The sequence below is a fragment of the Neomonachus schauinslandi genome, chromosome 2 (genome assembly GCF_002201575.2).
Source record: "Neomonachus schauinslandi chromosome 2, ASM220157v2, whole genome shotgun sequence".
Taxonomy (NCBI): Eukaryota; Metazoa; Chordata; class Mammalia; order Carnivora; family Phocidae; genus Neomonachus; species Neomonachus schauinslandi.
Genome location: NC_058404.1, coordinates 134,117,688 through 134,138,875, shown reverse-complemented (window position 1 = coordinate 134,138,875; position 21,188 = coordinate 134,117,688). Strand labels below are relative to the sequence as shown.

General features: G+C 36.0%; 1 protein-coding gene across 3 annotated transcripts in view; it reads right to left on the bottom strand.

Moving 5' to 3' along the window:
* The window catches only part of MAPK10 (mitogen-activated protein kinase 10), a 324,165-nt gene that overhangs the window by 42,371 nt on the left and 260,606 nt on the right, over positions 1-21,188 (bottom strand). For 2 of the 3 annotated variants that reach the window (XM_044912681.1, XM_044912680.1), the window contains 2 exons: positions 14,902-15,084; positions 3,309-3,433 (listed from right to left, as the gene is read on the bottom strand). In XM_044912681.1, coding sequence (XP_044768616.1) covers positions 3,309-3,433; positions 14,902-15,084 — 308 coding nt within the window. The remainder of the gene's footprint in view (positions 1-3,308; positions 3,434-14,901; positions 15,085-21,188) is intronic. The other variant, XM_044912682.1, reaches the window with a different exon arrangement.

Sequence of the window (21,188 nt, the reverse complement as noted above, 5' to 3'; positions counted from 1 at the left end):
GAAGAAGAAGAAGAAGAAGAAGAAGAAGAAGAAGAAGAAGAAGAAGAAGAAGACGACGACGACAATGACGGAGAAGAAGAATTTATATGATCCTTACTGGCTGAAGTACTGTACTGAGCACTTCATGTACATTAACTCTTTATATTCTCAGAGGTACACTATAGTAAGTATGCATGTTCCCTATTCTTAGTTAAGAAAACTGAGTTGCAGAAAGGTTAAAAACCTTGACCAAGGCCACCTAGTAAGTGGGAGAGCAGAAACTTAAACCTACGCCATTTTTCATACCTGTGAAGATGCATTCAACTGAATAAATTGCATTTGTATATAAAGTTTTTGCCCTCTTGGTGAATACAGAACCAGAGTTAGAATGCCTTCCAACTATTTCATGAAAAAGCATTGACACTAAATGTGGCCTCTGCACTCTGTTTGGGGCCCATTCTTTTGTTACTCTGAACATTATTTGAATAAGAAGTAGCTAATAATTTGAGCATTTGTAACTTTAAAACTCTTTATGCGCTATTACACAGATCATCATTAACCTTGACATTCAATTTTTAAATTTCTCAACTTCATGGTTGCATGAATAATTTTCCCTCTTAGAGTTATGACAGCATTCATAAGCTCTTCCCTTTTCATTTTAGTACTTTGTCACTTTTGGAAACAGGTGATAAGACAGCTTGTAGTATGATGAATAGATTAGTACACATAGCATTTCTCTCCTCTCCTTCCGACTTTTCCTGAAGACATCACATTCTCTTGCAGTTTCTCCTTTACCCTTCTCCACTTGCCTCTATTTTCTTTCAATGAAACATATTTTTCTTTCCTCTCATCTTTGAATTTCCTTCCCTCTATAACATCTTGTGAGTTACTTGAAGGCTGCTTGAGCCTGGATATCCTGGATGACTCTAATCATGGAAATTCTGATTATTTGATACTTCCATTTGTTTAGATTATAGAACACACCAGAGTTTATTTGCAAAATAGTCTTGGCAGTCTTGGCAGAAAATAGATCTTTGAAATTATAGCTTTGCCATGCATTCATAAAGAAAGGTCATTTTACTTTAAATGTATGTTCACATGCAATAACAAAGGCACTATTTCTAAGGGTATTGCAGAAGGCATAGTTGACCACTGCTTCTACCATCTTTAGGATCTGTCTCTTCCTAGTTGTGACTTGTATTATACATTTTATAGAGTAATGAATTATCCTTGCCCTGGGGTCAGGATTCCGACCTACTCACTGCAACGTGTCTAAATGTAAAACAAGTTTACCCTTGTATAACCAATGATCCCAGTCTAAATGTTAAATACCTGCTTGTTCTTCTGTGCATTAACTGATCCCTTTTCCTAAACCTTCGGGCTCTATCAAATCCTTCCCCTACAATTCACATCTTATGTTGTTACTATCCATTCCCCAGGATGACAATATTGAAATGAGGGAGAAAAAGATCCTAGCCATTTTAGCACCCTAAATCTTATCTTCTTATCCTTCAAAGAAATTTTTCATAAAATGTTATATTTAAAAACTCACTGATGCTATTCATTAATATGTTGTTATAGATTCTAAACAACTGCCTCTTTTATAGGCAACATAATCACAAGTGAATTACAAATGCAGACTTTATGACTCCAATTAAACTCTGGGCCACCATCCATTAAAAACAAATTACACAGATTACATTAGATGTAAGAAAAAATAAATACACCACATGATTTGAATGATCAAAATAAATGAGAAGCAACAGTTTCAAATAATTTGTTTGTCTAAAATTTTTATCAACATAACCTACTTTCTTGAAAATCATCCAAAAAAATGTTTATACTTACCTTTCACATACATATACATCATACTTTCTCTTACATTTCACTACCTCATTCCACCCCAAGAACATCTTTGAAATTATTTCCCAAGAGTGAGAGACTAAAGATGATTCTATCTTTTACCCTTAAAAATATTAGAGTTTTGTCTTGTAAGAATTGAATCAAGTGACTAAAAATTATAAGCAAAGTGAAATTTCAACATCATTGTAACACTGCCTAAGAGAGCAGATCTTAATAAAATGTCACCAAGGACTATTACACCCCAATTTCCACACTTGAGAGACTCAATTATCACTGAAGTGTTTTCTCCAAAATTTTTGAATGGGTAAGGATTGGGCTACTATGGAAAGTAGTTTTTTGAATATTATATTTATAAAGTTCTCCCTAATCCTCTCTCCCATCTGTCAGCTCTTACTTCTCCAATGAAGGATGAAAGGATAAGAATTATGTCAGTTTGAATTTTGCATCTTGACATGGGCAGGCACACAATGAAACAAAAGGAAGCTGAAACAAAGCAAAACTATGCTCAAGCAAGAATACTTTGGGGTACAGAGAAAGATATGAGAAAACAAGTGAAGAGAGTATTTCAAATAGAATGTTAAAAACCAATTCAACCAAAGTAATTTGAAGTTATTTATGTTAAAAAAATCATTTAGCAGAGTCATTCTAAGAATTTGAGGAGATTTTGATGCTTTGGGGTGAAGATAACATTGCTGATGGTAACATTTAAAAGAGGGACAAAAGGACATTCCCATCAGGAGGCCTATAGAACACACATGCGCAACAACAATAACCCTTTGCCTTGGCTCCACACAGAAAAGGAGAAAGGCAAAGACATAAGAAAGAGATTGGACAGAAGATATTGAGTGGTTGGAAAGAGAAGAAAAAAAAGTGATGCTTCTGGGAAGATTCCTAAACTCTGCCTAGATTTACAATATGGAGGCTCATCTTACTATGGCAGTGAATTTAGAATAAATCTGAAATACTCTGCATTGGACTACCTAATTTTTCTCATCTAATCCGTGTAAGGTTTCCCGAAGTCACCAATGGCCTGGTAAAAGCTCTATCTGCGAAATGTTTGTAGTGCCCACACTTGACTAATGACAGGCATCTTATCAAGGAAAGAGACGCAAAGCAACTTATTCTCTATTATGATTTCTGCTACTTAGTTTGCATCAGGAGAGGCTGGGAATTAAACATAAAAAAAGGAGACACTGGAGATGTTAACAATTTAACAAAAACACATGGATGTGTTTCATGGACGGCTAAAGCTTTTTGGACTAAATCATCATCTCTCATGGAAACTCCTGAAAAAGAAAAGCATATAAAATATAGGTGGACGAAAATAACTCTTAGAGGGGAAGGTAATAATTTTGTGACTTAGGAATCGTATGAAGTCCTTTCTAATTCTCTTGCAGTTTTCACCACTGAGCACCCAGTTACTCTGATTTGTCTGTGGAAGGAAAGTAAATAAGCCTATGCCTTACCGCCTCCACTTCGGCAGGGTCGTACCACACATTGATGTAAGGATGCTGTAAGGCGTCATCCACAGATATCCTTTTTGCTGGGTCAATCACTAGCATCTTTGACAGTAAGTCCCTGGCTTGGCTGGCTGAAACAATGAGTGAGAGAAATAATTAGTAAAATTTTGACTTTGGCAGGAAATTTTGTTGAAGGGGGAGGAAATTAAGAGAACAAAGATAAACTAGTACCTTCCTTCCAAACATCGAGCAACTTTACCAAGTGCCTAGGGAAATGTAAAATGAAACAAGGAAATATTTTTTATTCATCCGATTGAAAAAAATAAAAGATGGTATAATATTTACTAACACCAGGTGAGTTCATTCATGTTGGTGGGAGTGTACATTGATAAATATTTTTACAAGGCAAATTTGGACATTAAAATTTTAAATGTGAATACCTTATGATCCATCAGTTCCACTTTTAGGTATATAGCCTAGAGAAACAATTGTACATGTTCATGAAAAAAATACAGAAAGGATGTTCACTGAAGCATTGGTTATGGAATAAAAAAATTTTTTAAACAGTCTAAATTTCTATCTAGAAAGCAAAAAAATGAGCTATGGTACAAATGTACCTTGGAATCGTAGTTGGCAGTTTAAAAGAATGAGGTAGATCACATGGACATGTTGTTAAGCAACAAAATGAAGTTGCAAGAATAATCCATAGATCATGATACAATTTGTGTACATCTGCCCCTTCCCAGTAAAATTTCCCTCTCTTCTTATTAATGTATATAAGTGTATAGAAAAGGTCTGCATGAATAATCAACTGAAAATAATAGTTACCTCTGAGGAGGGGAGAATATATATATCTCATGTAATTAAAAATAAATGTGAAAGAGGGGCGCCTGGGTGGCTCAGTTGGTTAAGCAACTGACTTCAGCTCAGGTCATGATCCTGGAGTCCCTGGATCGAGTCCCGCATCGGGCTCCCTGCTCAGCGAGGAGCCTGCTTCTCCCTCTAACCCTCCCCCTTCTCATGTACTCTCTCTCTCTCATTCTCACTCTCTCAAATAAATAAATAAATCTTTAATAAATAAATAAATAAATAGATAAATAAATAAATAAAAATAAATGTGAAAGAATGAAGTTTTTTAAAAAGAAGCAGATAAAGTGGATGTAGATTGCTCATTTTAAAAGCTTTTCTGAGATGGAAAAAAAGGATAAAGCAGTGTCTAGAGAGAGGCAAGGAGATCAGGGGTGATTTTTTGAGGAAGGGAGAGATGATGAAGTCTTTAACAGGAGCAAAAGCTTCAAGGATAGAGAGGAGGGGCCAGATTTGAAAGAATCCATACATCTCAGCAACCATATTGATATGGGTGATCTCGTTCAGTTTTTAAAATACTAAATGTCTACTCTGTGCCAGGCACAGTGTGAGGTGCCAGAGATGCCAAAAACAAAAATTAAATGGTGAAAATCAGTAAGTATAATTATTTCATGACAATGCGAAAAGACACTCAGTTTTCAATCTCTAAAAACATAAAATTTTACAGAAAATACAGTTCCAACCTGATCTGAAAATTTTATGGGGAAAATAATCTATTTGTTCCACAACTCCCCTTAATGGCCCAACAGGGCTATATTTATTCATTTCATTGATTCAGAGATCTCTTTGATTTGTAACTGATTTTATACAGAGAGACACACACACCCACCTCCCACACTCCCATCAAACCCCCCATTTTTCTGCTCCTACAAAGTGTAGGGGTTGGAATGGGCTCCTCATCAATAGGGGAATGGACTACAGTAATGGAATTGTTACTCTCTACATTGTTTCTCTCTAAGAAACAATGACCAATACTATTTGAAGGGAACAAAATGAAGAGGAAGAAAAGGTTTCAATTCCTCCTGTCTCATTCTTTTATTTGCAAGTAAACGTCTTATGCTCTTTTTAAGTAAAAATAAATTCTTCCCTCTGATTATTCATATAATTCTTTATAATTTACCAGTTTTTATATTAAAATTATCTTAGTTATAAATATATAAACTAGTGTATCATTTGTAAAAATAATAAAATCAGAGACTGAAAATGGATTAAAAAAATAAATAAAACCATGAGAGTGGGAATTATGAAGAGTGGTGTTTTATTTAATAGTTTTTCTACAAGTGCTGTCATTATCTCAAATAATTTGATCAGGGCTTTTATCATCCCCATGTTGTTACACTACAGGTGTCTTCATATAAAGGGATTACTTTTGCCTGACATGTCAATTAGCATCATAAAGACATTAAGTTTTTCAAATCTCTATTTGGAGTATTAACTCTTCTTCAATCCGTGTATAGGCAGTGTTGATCTTTTTTTTTTCCCCCTCTGTCAAAGCATTTTTTATTGTTATGTTAATCACCATACATTACATAATTAGTTTTTGATGTAGTGTTCCATGATTCATCGTTTGCGTACAACACCAAGTGCTCCATGCAGTACATGCCCTCTTTAATACCCATCACCAGGCTAACCCATCCCCCCCCCTCTAGAACCCTCAGTTTGTTTCTCAGAGTCCATAGTCTCTCATGGTTCATCTCCCCCTCCGATTTCCACCCCCTTCATTTTTCCCTTCCTGCTATCTTCTTTTTTTTTTTTAACATATAATGTATTATTTGTTTCAGAGGTATAGGTCTGTGATTCAACAGACTTACACAATTCACAGAGCTCACCATAGCACATACCCTTCCCAATGTCTATCACCCAGTCACCCCATGCCTCCCACCCCCAACCACTCCAGCAACCCTCAGTTTGTATCCTGAGATTAAGAATTCCTCATATCACTGAGATCATATGATACATGTCTTTCTCTGATTGACTTATTTCGCTCAGTATAATACCCTCCAGTTCCATCCATGTCATTTGAAATGGCAAGATTCCATTCCTTTTGATGGCTGCATAATATTCCATTGTATATATATACACCACTTCTTCTTTATCCATTCATCTGTCGGTGGACATCTTGGCTCTTTCCATAGTTTGGCTATTGTGGACATTGCTGCTATAAACACTGGGGTGCACGTACCCCTTCGGATCCCTACATTTGCATCTTTGGGGTAAACACCCAGTAGTGCAATTGCTGGATCATAGGGTAGCTCTATTTTCAACTTTTTGAGGAACTTCCATACTGTTTTCCAGAGTGGCTGCACCAGCTTCCATTCCCAACAACAGTGTAGGAGGGTTCCCCTTTCTCCGCATCCCTGCCAACATCTGTTGTTTCCTGACTTGTTAAATTTAGCCATTCTGACTGGTGTGAGGTGGTATCTCATTGAGGTTTTGATTTGGATTTCCCTGATGCTGAGTGATGTTGAGCACTTCTTCATGTGTCTGTTAGCCATTTGGATGTCTTCTTCTTCTTCTTTTTTTTTTTTTTTAATAATGATGCTCACTCCACTGGCTTGTTTTTTTGTTTTTTTAAGATTTTATTTATTTACTTGACAGAGAGAGACACAGCGAGAGAGGGAACACAAGCAGGGGGAGTGGGAGAGGGAGAAGCAGGGTTCCCGCGGAGCAGAGAGCCCGATATGGGGCTCGATCCCAGGACGCTGGGATCATGACCTGAGCCAAAGGCAGACACCCAATGACTGAGCCACCCAGGTGCTCCAATTTGGATGTCTTCTTTGGAAAAACGTCTGTTCATGTCTTCTGCCCATTTCTTGATTGGATCATTTGTTCTTTGGGTGTTGAGTTTGATAAGTTCTTTATAGATTTTGGATACTAGCCCTTTATCTGACATGTCATTTGCAAATATCTTCTCCCATTCTGTCAGTTGTCTTTTGGTTTTGTTGACTGTTTCTTTTGCTGTGCAAAAGCTTTTTATCTTGATGAAGTCCCAATAGTTCATTTTTGCCCTTGCTTCCCTTGCCTTTGGCGATGTTTCTAGGAAGAAGTTGCTGCGGCTGAGGTCAAAGAGGTTGCTGCCTGTGTTCTCCTTTAGGGTTCTGATGGACTCCTGCCTCACATTTAGGTCTTTCAACCATTTTGAGTCTACTTTTGTGTGTGGTGTAAGGAAATGGTCCAGTTTCATTCTTCTCCATGTGGCTGTCCCATTCTCCCAACACCATTTGTTGAAGAGACTGTCTTTTTTCCATTGGACATTCTTTCCTGCTTTGTCGAAGATTAGTTGACCATAGAGTTGAGGGTCCATTTCTGGGCTCTCTATTCTGTTCCACTGATCTATGTGTCTGTTTTTGTGCCAGTACCATACTGTCTTGGTGATTACAGCTTTGTAATAGAGCTTGAAGTCCGGAATTGTGATGCCACCAGCTTTGCTTTTCTTTTTCAACATTCCTCTGGCTATTTGGGGTCTTTTCTGGTTCCATACAAATTTTAGGATTATTTGTTCCATTTCTTTGAAAAAAGTGGATGGTATTTTGATAGGGATTGCATCAAATGTGTAGATTGCTCTAGGTAGCATTGACATCTTCACAATATTTGTTCTTCCAATCCATGAGCATGGAACGTTTTTCCATTTCTCTGTGTCTTCCTCAATTTCTTTCATGAGTATTTTACAGTTTTCTGAGTACAGATTCTTTGCCTCTTTGGTTAGATTTATTCCTAGGTATCTTATGGTTTTGGGTGCAATTGTAAATGGGATCGAATCCTTAATTTCTCTTTCTTCTGCCTTGTTGTTGGTGTATAGGAATGCCACTGATTTCTGTGCATTGATTTTATATCCTGCCACTTTACTGAATTCCTATATGAGTTCTAGCAGTTTTGGGGTGGAGTCTTTTGGGTTTTCCACATAAAGTATCATATCATCTGCAAAGAGTGAGAGTTTGACTTCTTCTTTGCCGATTTGGATGCCTTTTATTTCTTTTTGTTGTCTGATTGCTGTGGCTAGGACTTCTAATACTATGTTGAATAGCAGTGCTGATAGAGGACATCCCTGCCGTGTTTCTGACCTTAGGGGGAAAGCTCTCAATTTTTCCCCATTCAGAATGATATTCACTGTGGGTTTTTCATAGATGGCTTTTATGATATTGAGGTATGTACCCTGTATCTCTATGCTCTGAAGAGTTTTGATCAAGAAAGGATGCTGTAGGGGCGCCTGGGTGGCTCAGTCGTTAAGCGTCTGCCTTCGGCTCAGGTCATGATCCCACGGTCCTGAGATCGAGCCCCGCATCGGGCTCCCTGCTCAGCGGGAAGCCTGCTTCTCCCTCTCCCACTCCCCCTGCTTGTGTTCTCTCTCTCGTTGTCTCTCTCTCTGTCAAATAAATAAATAAAATCTTTTAAAAAAAAAGAAAGAAAGGATGCTGTACTTTGTCAAATGCTTTTTCTGCATCTTTTGAGAGGATCATATGGTTCCTGTTCTTTCTTTTGTTAATGTATTGTATCACATTGATTGATTTGCGGCTGTTGAACACTGGAGCCCAGGGATAAATCCCACTTGGTCATGGTGAATAATCCTTTTAATGTACTATTGGATCCTATTGGCTAGTATTTTGGTGAGAATTTTTGCATCCATGTTCATCAAGAATATTAGTCTGTAATTCTCCTTTTTGATGGGGTCTTTGTCTGGTTTTGGGAATCAAGGTAAAGGTGGCCTCATAAAACGAATTTGGAAGTTTTCCTTCCATTTCTATTTTTTGGAACAGTTTCAAAAGAATAGGTATTAATTCTTCTTTAAATGTTTGGTAGAATTCCCCTGAGAAGCCATCTGGCCATGGGGTTTTGTTTTTTGGGAGATTTTTGATAACTGCCTCAATTTCCTTAGTGGTTATAGGTCTGTTCAGGTTTTCTATTTCTTCCTGGTTCAGTTTTGGTAGTTGATACATCTCTAGGAATGCATCCATTTCTTCCAGGTTATCTAATTTGCTGGCATAGTGTTGCTCATAATATGTTCTTATAGTTGTTTGTATTTCTTTGGTGCTGGTTGTGATCTCTCTTCTTTCATTCATGATTTTATTTATTTGGGTCCTTTCTCTTTTCTTTTTGATAAGTCTGGCCAGGGGTTTATCAATCTTATTAATTCTTTCAAAGAACCAGGCCCTAGTTTCATTGATCTGTTCTACTGTTCTTTTGGTTTCTATTTTACTGATTTCTGCTCTGATCTTTATTACTTCTCTTCTCCTGCTGGGTTTAGGCTTTATTTGCTGTTCTTTCTCCAGCTCCTTTAGGTGTAGGGTTAGGTTGTGTATTTTTTTTCTTTAAAGATTTTATTGATTTATTTCACAGAGAGAGACACAGTGAGAGAGGGAACACAAGCAGGGGGAGTGGGAGAGGGAGAAGCAGGCTTTCCGCTGAGCAGAGAGCCCGACGTGGGGCTCGATCCCAGGACTCTGGGATCATTATCTGAGCGGAAGGCAGACGCTTAGTGACTGAGCCACCCAGGTGCCCGTAGGTTGTGTATTTGAGAACTTTCTTGTTTCTTGAGAAAGGCTTCTTTGCTATATACTTTCCTCTTAGGACTGCCTTTGCTTCATGCCAAAGATTTTGAACAGTTGTGTTTTCATTTTCATTGGTTTCCATGAATTTTTTAAATTCTTCTTTAATTTCCTGGTTGACCCATTCGTTCTTTAGTAGGATGCTCTTTAGCCTCCATGTATTTGAGTTCTTTCCGACTTTCCTCTTGTGACTGAGTTCTAGTTTCAAAGCATTATGGTCTGAAAATATGCAGGGAATGATCCCAATCTTTTGGTACCAGGTGAGACCTGATTTGTGACCTAGGATGTGATCTATTCTGGAGTATATTCCATGGGCACTAGAGAAGAATGTGTATTCTGTTGCTTTGGGATGGAATGTTCTGAATATATCTGTGAAGTCCATTTGGTCCAGTGTGTCATTTAAAGTCTTTATTTCCTTGTTGATCTTTTGCTTAGATGATCTGTCCATTTCAGTGAGGGCGGTGTTAAAATCCCCTACTATTATTATATTGTTGTCGATGTGTTTTTTTGCTTTTGTTATTAACTGGCTTATATAATTGGCCGGGCCCATTAGGGGCATAGATATTTACAATTGTTAGATCTTCTTGTTGGATAGACCCTTTAAGTAGGATATAGTGTCCTTCCTCATCTATTATTATAGTCTTTGGTTTGAAATCTAATTTGTCTGATATAAGGATTGCCATCCCAGCTTTCTTTTGGTGTCCGTTAGCATGGTAAATGGTTTTCCACCCCCTCACTTTCAATCTGGGGGTGTCTTTGGGTCTAAAATGAGTCTCTTGCAGACAGCATATCAATGGGTCTTGTTTTTTTATCCAATCTGATACCCTGCGTCTTTTGATTGGGGCATATAGCCCATTTACATTCAGGATAACTATTGAAAGATATGAATTTAGTGCCACTGTATTGCCTGTAAGGTGACTGTTACTGTATATTGTCTGTGTTCCTTTCTGGTCTGTGTTGGTTTTAGGCTCTCTCTTTGCTTAGAGGACCCCTTTCAAGATTTCTTGTAGGGCTGGTTTTGTGTTTGCAAATTCCTTTAGTTTTTGTTTGTCCTGGAAGCTTTTTATCTCTCCTTCTATTTTCAGTGACAGCCTAGCTGGATATAGTATTCTTGGCTGCATATTTTTCTCATTAATGCTCTGAATATATCCTGCCAGTCCTTTCTGGCCTGCCAGGTCTCTGTGGATAGGGCTGTTGCCAATCTAATGTTTCTACTATTGTAGGTTACAGATATCTTGTCCTGAGCTGCTTTCAGGATTTTCTCTTTGTCTCTGAGACTCGTAAGTTTCACTATTAGATGTCAGGGTGTTGACCTATTTTTATTGATTTTGAGGGGGGTTCTCTGTGCCTCCTGGGTTTTGATGCCTGTTTCCTTCCCCAAATTAGGGAAGTTCTCTGCTATAATTTGCTCCAATATACCTTCTGCCCCTCTCTCTCTTTCTTCTTCTTCTGGGATCCCAATTATTCTAATATTGTTTCATCTTATGGTATCGCTTATCTCTTGAATTCTGTCCTCGTGATCCAGTAGTTGTTTATCTCTCTTTTTCTCAGCTTCTTTATTTTCCATCATTTGGTCTTCTATATCACTAATTCTCTCTTCTGCCTCATTTATCCTAGAAGTTAGAGCCTCCATTTTTGATTGCACATCATTAATAGCCTTTTTGATTTCAACTTGGTTAGATTTTAGTTCTTTTATTTCTCCAGAAAGGGTTTCTCTAGTAACTTCCATGCTTTTTTCAAGCCCAGCTAGTATCTTTAAAATCGTCATTTTGAACTCTAGTTCCAACATCTTACGAATGTCCGTATTGAATACATCCCTGGCAGTCGGTACTGCCTCTTGTTCTTTTTTTGAGGTGATTTTTTCCATCTTGTCATTTTGTCCAGAGGAGAATAGATGAATGAGAGAACAAAATCTAACAAGGTAAAAACGACCCCAGAAAAATATAAACTAAACAAATCAGAAGAGACCTGAAACCAGGGGAAAAGAATGGGAAAGAAAGAAAAAGGAAAAAAAAAAAGGAAAAGAAAAAGATTTAAAAAAAAACACAAACAAACAAACAAACAAAACAGAATATGATCAAATATGATCAGGTTGGTGCATAGATCAGTGCCACACACTAGATTTTGGGCGTTAGAAAAAAGTGCCTCCCATGGGCACCTGGGTGGCTCAGTTGGTTAAGCGACTGCCTTCGGCTCAGGTCATGATCCTGGAGTCCCTGGATCGAGCCCCCCATCAGGCTTCCTGCTCGGCAGGGAGTCTGCTTCTCCCTCTGACCCTCCCCCCTCTCATGTGCTCTCTCTCTCAAATAAATAAATAAAATCTTTAAAAAAAAAAAAAAAAGAAAGTGCCTCCCAAAATTTTAAAGAAAGAAAAGCCTATATATGTACAAAAATAAGGGTAAACTTGATGAAAGGATGGAATATGAGTGTAAAAATGAAAATTATAAAAGTAATTGATAAGATAAGAAGTTGGTTGAAAAAAGAAAGAAGAGGATTTAAAAAAAAAAAAAAAAGGAGAGAATGTGATCAGGCAAGAGACTAGAACAAAACCATACACTAGAGATTTAGGGTATATTTTGGTCTGTTAGAAGAAACTGTATCCCAAAATTTTAAAGAGAGAACAATTTATATATATATATACCAAAAATAAGGGTAACTACTATGAAGGGATAGAACATGACTCTAAAAATGAAAAATAAAAAGATTTTTTAAAAAGGGATTGATAAGATGTTGGTTGAAAAAGGGAAAAAGAAAAATTCAAAAAAAAAAGAAAATTAAAAAAATTAACTTTGGAAGTCTAAAGTATCAGGAGAAAAAAGCCACGAATTCTATGTGCAGTATTCCCCTAGTGCTGGAGTTCTGCCATTCTCATTGATCGGTAAACTTGGTCTTGGCTGGCTGTTCTTGCTGATCTTCTGGGGGAGGGGCCTGTTGCCGTGGTTCCCAAATGTCTTTGCCAGAGGCAGAATTGCCTTGCCCTTGCCGGGTGCAGGCTAAGTAATCTGCTTGGGTTTGCTCTCCCGAGCTTTTGTTCCCTGCGAGCTTTCCCTACGGCTTTGGAGGACGAAAGTGAAAATGGCGGCCTCCCAATCTTGGCCTCAGAGGAGCCGAGAACTTGGGGCCCTGCTCCTCAGTGAGCCCCCAGAGAAAAGCAGTCAATCACTCCCATCTCCCCAGTCTCTGGCCACACTCCATGTTCACCCAGCCTGTGACTGAGCATTTCTATCTCTGGCACATCACCCCGTGTGGAGTCTCCAAACCCAGTAGATCCCTGCAGTGCACTCCCGCACCACTCCTCCCAGGGGGAGGAAGGGCAGTCTCCCCGGATCTGCCACTTGTTGGGTCCCTGCTGGAAGAGCAGTGGCCCGACTGTGCCGCGGATCACGGTTTATGGCAACCCCAAGCTCAGAGCCCACTCCTCAGCTCTGTTTCTGCAGCCGGCTTCCCCACTCTGATACCTGGGAGCTCTGCTGCACTCAGGCACCCCTGGTCTTCCTGTGACCCCGAGGGTCCTGAGACCACACTGTCCCAGCGAAGGTTCCACCCCCTGCTTAGCCATTGGAGTGACGTCCCTTAGCAGAGTAGACTTCTAGAAGTTCCAATTTTGTGCTCTGCTGCTCTATCACTTGTCGGTAGCGGCTGACAGGGGCTCCCTCCCCCGCGGTCTATCTTCCCGAATATTGCCTCGGATTCACTTCTCCGCATGTCCTACCTTCCAGAAAGTGGTCGATTTTCTGTTCAGAGAGTTCCTGCTATTCTTTTCTTTGATCTACTTTTGAGTTTGTAGGTGTTCAGAATGGTTTGATCCCTATCTAGCTGAATTCCTGGAACCAGATGAAATTTAGGTCTCCTACTCCTCCGCCATCTTGCTCCTCCCTCCCTAGGCATTGTTGATCTTAAAAGCAACAGATTTGGTAATCATTTAGTCTGTTGCCATTGACTGTGGAGTCAACTGAAGGAAGAAACCCAACTCTGCAATAAAACTGTTGTGAACACAGTAACAATGCTGCACACTTAAAACCCACGAGATGGAAGTCTGGGGATGATAAGACCCTGGGAGATAGAACCACATTTTAGTTTCTCTGTCTCATTTAAGTCTGTATTAGCTATAAGTTATGTCCATAAGTTAAGTCTGTAGTTAATCACCCACTGAACATTTGGGGTAAAATTTCAAAAGCATATGTCCTTTTTCCCTTTTGATAAATATAGTTACATTTTAAATAATAATTATTACATTTTTTTAAAATGTCTAACAGCAACTGAGTATTTACTGTGAGTCAGGCATTGTTCTAAGTGCTTGACAAAATATTTCCTCAGTTAATCCTCCCAATGATCCTAAGGTAGACACTTTCTCCTTTCATTTGTGAAAGGAGGTATAGATAGATTAGATAATTTGTCCAGGTTTACACAGATTTTGAGGAACAGCATTTGAGTCCAATCAAGGAAAAACATTAAATTTGTTTCAAAATCAGTTTCTCTAAATATTCTCTAAAGTCTAAATTAAAATAAGAAATAGAATATTATTTATAGTATATATTTAAACATTGCCAAATTTATCCCTTGTCTCTAATCCTATGACTAAGGCATTATTAGCCAAGTTTTGTAGGTGAAGAAACTAAGATTTGTTACTGAAGTTCTTAACTACAGACATAGTAGTAGAAAGAATTACTTATTAATAAAAGTATTTCTATTGAATATAAAATGTGTAAGTAAATCTCATCTGTCACTCTAAAATGAAAAAATGGTGGTTGAACATTCCATAAAATACAAATAAAAGAAAACTCAAACACCTGCATCTCCAAGATTTTACAACAAAAAAACTGTGTTGAAAATATTCTCCAGGTAATAAAAAGAATTGGAACAATGACTTCAATGTGTATCACATTGGTCTTTTAGAGTTATACTGCAAAAGAATTTTGAGATTCCAAATAAGCCTCATGACAAGGTTAACCCATACCACTGTCACATCTTTTATTATTATCTTTCCCTCTGAATATCCACACAATTCTAAAATCCTTGACCACATGTTCTTAGTAAAATAATAATAATAATAATAATAATAAAGTCTTTAAAAACTACTCCTTAAATTGATAGTTCAAGTTAAAGAGAGGTGTCTCTATCAGTTGACTCTATCATTGTTTAGTCCATCACCCACACAGTGGTTCTGAAATTGTCCCTGATGGGCATACCTTTGAGTTTATTGTGCTCAGAGTCCGCTGGGAAGAGGGAATCTGGAAAGAGCTTGGGGAAGGTGAGTCCTGCATACTTGGGCCGATTCTCCACATAGTTTCTTACTGTAGGTTGCAATTTCTTCATGAATTCCGGACATGGTGTTCCTAGTTGCTCAATTACTTTGTTCCACTGGTCAATATCTGAGAATTGAAGAGTTAAGGGCAAAAAAAAGTGCAGATCTACTAGGTCTTGCCTTTCACTAGTTGGGAGACTAACTGCTTCTCCAAATCCTGAGCAATCACCAACATAATTGGAGTTTAATAAGCAAAAAAGGATGAAAATATAAAACCAGAATTGTCAGGCAGTGAATCCTCTTGGAATTTTAAATTCACTTGTGGCATAAATGCACTTTTGGGGAATTAACATTACTTAACAAAATAGGATATCATGAAATAGTCCTTGAGTTGTAAAGATAAAAAGGTATTTAAATAACAGCAGAAGAATTTCTTATATTGAGATAAGCTTCTATATAACCATGTGATTTAAATGAGAAAAAATATGACACAAAATAATAGTTTTATCCTGAAATTACCTCAATCATTTATTTTCTAAAAATGACAAATACCTTATAAGATTCATTTACATTTTTTAAAATTCTTTTTAAAATTTTTTTCTCCCTTTCTCTAGGAAACTTCATCTGTTCATGTTACTAATGCATTAAATATGGGATCAGGATAATTTTTGATAATAAAATAACTCATTATTCTTCATTGAAGACTTTAAAAAATTCTAGTTAATCAAAGTAGTCACAATTTCATACCTATTTTTGTTACTTCTGTTAGTAATGCCCTGCATTCCTGAATATTGCTTTCAATGAGGTATGAGGATAAATATAGGTTGTTCAACTTAATACAACAGATTTCCATCCAAGTGTATGTATTTCAAAAGTACAGTTAGCATGGGGAATTCTACAGGAAAGTATTACTTCTCTATGAAAATTGATACTGCCAAAATTGAGCATCTTTGACAGAGGATTTTTGACAGATATACTCCTGATTGAGATTTTTTCATTTATCATTAATATCTGATAGGTCAGAGCCTTGAGAATGAAAAAACAACTGGAAGAAGTTGATTTCAAACAGATTTCCTTGCCGTGTGTCAATGAATGATAGACGCCTTAGAAATTATTCTTAAATACAATAACACAGGCGGTGCTCTCTCTTACATTGTTTATTTTTCTACAACTCTATCCTTTAGTGTTAATTAATTCATTTCTGCTACTGTAATTTGTAACAGTTCAGGGATCTAACCATAGTATTACTCAATTGAGATCTGTAAAATCTTTACCCCTAGCTATTCAGTAGGATTGGACTAAAAAGATCAGTAGTCCTGACAAAAGACAAAATTAACTATATTTAACAAAATAAATATATAATACAAGTAGATAAAAGATTGAACAAGGATAACATCAAGCTAATTTGCAAATCCTCTTCTATCTCCCTTATAATCTTGCTGAATAAAATTTAAATTATTACACAGCCTCTTAGTTATTAGGTTAAAAAATATATGATTGTGTAATATTAAAAAATGAAGGGTGGGTGGGAAAAACTGAAGAATATTCCTTTACAAAACAGTAGGAACAATTAAACAAGAACATGTTTCAATAAAAGTTCATCTAAGTTACAACGTGCTTGAGAATATAGTAGTAAGTTAGACTCATTAGAAATAAAGAAACGAAGATAACAAAAGGTCAGAATTAAAGGTTATTCTTAGACAAAAACTTATGTTAGTACTATGGACATAGGTAAACTATAACTACTTAGAGATATTTAAATAGAAAACACTAATTAAGGTTAAATAAATCTCCATGCTTACACTATAAACTATGAAAAGAGGTTTACTCTCTAATACAGTTAGGTTATCATGCCCTACCAAACCATCATTTAATCACTGGTCATCCTTCCTTCAAATTCTGAAGACCTGATGTCAAACTAAAAATTAGGGCAAAGAAGCTGTCAGATTTTCCATAAAGGAGTCATTTAGCAAAGTTGGAAAATACTCCCAACACACTATTATATTCTAGTTACATTTAGCTAGAGTTACAAAGTTATTCAGTAAAAAATTAATTGCTTGTAAAATAGCATTCCCAAGATAATTCCATGGTATTTTTACAATGAAGTTTAAGGAGAGTCAAATATTCTGGAAGTTGTTAAACAAGAACTGTCAAAATGTTTCTTTTTACAAATTATAATTAAAGTCTATAGAAGCATTCAGTGTGCTTCCAGAATGCTTTTTAGATGAAACACTACTATGGTCCTAGATATAATGGTTTACAAAAAGAGGGAAAACAAGAATCTTTATTATTGTCAATGTAGTAGTTGAATGTTCTAACTGCCAATATGTGGTATAGTCATCTTTAAAAGTGTGTGCCTTTATTTTAACCGATCCATTTCAAGTTCTTTGTTCCTGTAAACATGAATAGTTATATTTAAGTAGAAAGTGCTTCTTTTCCAGATGTTCAGAGGATCTCAATATGAACAACTATATTCAATTATTCTTAGTTAACCACATGATTTTTCTTTATAATCATAATTAACCAAATATAAGCCACAATTAGAAGTCATATCTTCTGGCTCGAAGTCCAGTGCTTGTTCCAATGATTCCAGTAGGGAAAAGAGCAAGTTTGGAATTCATGTGGTAGAAATTGCTTTCATCTGACCATAAAATTGATAGTATGCTTGTCATGGGCCCTAAAGAATGTCTCTGAAACTCTATTCCTAGTTTATCAGATCAACATATTCACACATAAGATAATTAATTTTATTAATATTTTAAATAGACAATAAAGTGATATATTTTAAAAGAATTTTTGAATTATCAGATTTCCACAGTGATCATATTTTTTAAAAATACATCAAATATTAACTAGATTTTTATGATTATGTGTTGAGAACATATTTTTTCAAAGAATGGCTAAAATTATTTTTGTAAAAGGATTTATTTGCTTTAAATGATGACTCATAAGTATCATTTTTATGCTGAGTAAGGATCTGAATATTTAGAGATTCCAGCCTGTGTGTTATCACATTTATAAAGAATACAGAAGCTATTCAATATAATGTTCAAAATATTTGATAATTTATTTCAGTAATTACTCCATATTTCTCTATGTAAAATTTGCTCTCCAAAAGAACTCTTACTTCTGAGGACAATTTTAAAGATGAGGATAGAAATATATATATTACAGAGTTCTGGATCCAGTTTTTTATAGTTATGTCTTGAGCTGTTTTGTTACTTTAAAATTCTTTTACTCTTTTTGTTTGAAAATGTTAATTTTCTCTCAAAAGTCCCCCTCAAACTCTGGTAACATGAAATATGAATAAGTGACTTAATGCATAATAGTAACTAACATTTATTTTCATTATAAATGAGCATAGAAAGAAGAAATATTATGAGCCAAAACACATTAAAAAACTTAAAACCGACAATTTGAGTAAAGGCTATTTGGTCACTGGTAGCAGATGTGAATGGAATACTATGGGACATAGAATATCCAAAGGCTGATATTTGAAGCATGATGTGTACAGATCTCAGTACAATCCATTTTGTCTTATAAATCTATTTATTACTGTAATCTATATTTCCTTACAAAGCAAAAAATGGAGAGACATTTCACATATAAGCAAATCCAATATATATAAATATGTTGTCACAACAGTAGAATTTTTATTAAGCTATTGAAGGTTTATCTTTGGGGCCCCTCATTTGCACAAAACCCTTACAAGACTCTATCTAATTTGATATTTGTAATATAAATAAATTATTGTTTTTATAAAATACCATCCTCAAGCTGTATGATAATCTGGCCTCATAAATGCTAGATCTGACTCTACCTGCATTTTGAAACTGGGAAAAGGCCTTGGAGATAATTTAATTTGACATCTGTATTTTATAGCTGAAAAATATCAAAGTCCTTTTAAAATTGGTAAATACAATGACTTTAAACAAAGGAGGTAATAAAAACAACACTAACAGAAATATAAAATTCTATTTAAGGGGAGTTTTGGAAAACTGTAGTCTGTTCTTTGAGACGCTTTGATTAAATCCATTTCTGGGCATAACACTATATTAAAGGGAGATAAAGAAGGGACAATCAGGTTTATATGAGATCAAGAAAACATGCCATATGAGGCATACTTGACAAAACTTTTTATGTTTAAATTAAAAAAAAACAAACAGAGACAATCTCTGCCCCCATCCTAGCACTTCAACCCTCTTTTTTTTTTTCTTAAATTTTTAAATAACATATAATGTATTATTTGCTTCAGGGGTACAGGTCTGTGATTCATCAGTCTTACACAGTTCACAGTGCTCACCATAGTACATACCCTTCCCAGTGTCTATCACCCAGCCACCCCATCCCTCCCATCCCCCTCCAATCCAACAACCCTCAGTTTGTTTCCTGAGATTGAGTCTCTTATGGTTTCTCTCCCTCTCTGGTTTCATCATCCTAGCACTTCAACCCTCTTATTCCTTAGTCACAATCCCTTCTAATACAGTACTTTTTATTGTAAATTTCATGATGACAAGGCTTTAGTCAGTTTTGTTTACTGATAAATACCTGGAAACAAAAGTGTCCAGCACATAGTAAGTGTTCAACAATATTTGTTGAATAAATGAATGTCTACTTTAAGTTCAACCACAGTTTTATAATTGAGATAATATAAAGAATAAGAGAGAGAAAATATTCAAAGAAATGAAAACTGAGAAATTCCAGGAACTGTAGATAGGTTGGAATTTGGGAAACACAGTTAGTCCCAAGGGAGAGAAAGAAAGAAGAAAGAAAGAAAGAAAGAAAGAAAGAAAGAAAGAAGAAAGAAAGAAAGAAAGAAAGAAAGAAAGAAAGAAAGAAAGAAAAAAGAAATCCACACCAAGTTACATGGTAAAGAAACAGCAAATAACCAAAGACCAAGGGAAAAAATCCTAAATGAAAGCAGAGAGAAAGGACAGACAATGTCCAAAGATGACTACTAGACTGACAGCTAATTATTCACCAGAAATACTGTAAACAAAAAGCCAGTAGAATAGTATCTTTAAAATGCTGGAAGAAAATAACATGTTAATCTAAAGTTCTATATCTAACAAAACTATCTGTCAAGTAAGGGAACTCCATTCAAAAAGGAAAAAAAAAGTTTTATCATCAAAGACTTTTATGAACGAACTTTTAAAGGATATTCTTTAGAATAAGAAAATAATCTCAAAATACATCACATCAATAAGAGAAAGGATTAAAACCATATGATCATTTCAATAGGCACAGAAAAAGCATTTGACAAATTACAACATCCATTCATGATAAAATCCCTCAACACAGTAGGTTTGGATGGAATATATCTCATCTTAATAAAGGCCCTATACAAAAAAAAAAAGACGCACAGCAAACATAATCCTCAATGGTGAAAAACTGAGAACTTTTCCCTAAGGTCAGGAACAAGACAAGGATGTTCATGCTCACCACTTTTATTCAACATAGTACTGGAAGTCCTAGCCACAGCAATCGGACAACAAAAAGAAATAAAAGGCATCCAAACTGGTAAAAAAAGAAGTAAAACTCACTATTTGGAGATGACAGATACTATATATAGAAAACCTGAAAGACTCCACCAAAAAAAACTAGAAGTAATAAATGAATTCAGTAAAGGCACAGGATACAAAAATCAACCTACAGAAATCTGTTGTATTTCCATACACTAACAACGAGCAGCAGAAAGAGAAATTAAGAAAATAATCCCATTTACAATTGCACCAAAAATAATAAACTACCTAGGAAAAAGTCTAACCAAAGAGGTTAAAGACCTGTACTCTGAAAACTATAAAACATTGATGACAGAAATTCAAGACAGCACAGAGAAACTAAAAAGACATTCCATGCACATGGGTTGGAAGAGCAAATACTGTTAAAATGCCCACATTACCAAAAGCAATCTACAGATTTAATGCAATCCCTATCAAAATACCAATAGCATTTTTCACAGAACTGGAACAAACAATCCTAAAATTTGTATGAAACTGCAAAAGACCCTGAATAGCCAAAGCAATCTTGAAAAAGAAAAACAGGGGCACCTGGCTCAGTCAGTTAAGCATCCAACTCCTGATTTTGGCTCAAATTATGATCTCAGGGTTGTGAGATTGAGCTTAAGATTTTAAAATTCTCTCTCTCCCTCTCCCTCTGCCCCTCCCCTTCTCTCTCTCTCTAAAAAGAAAGAAAGAAAGAAAGAAAGAAAGAAAGAAAGAAAGAAAGAAA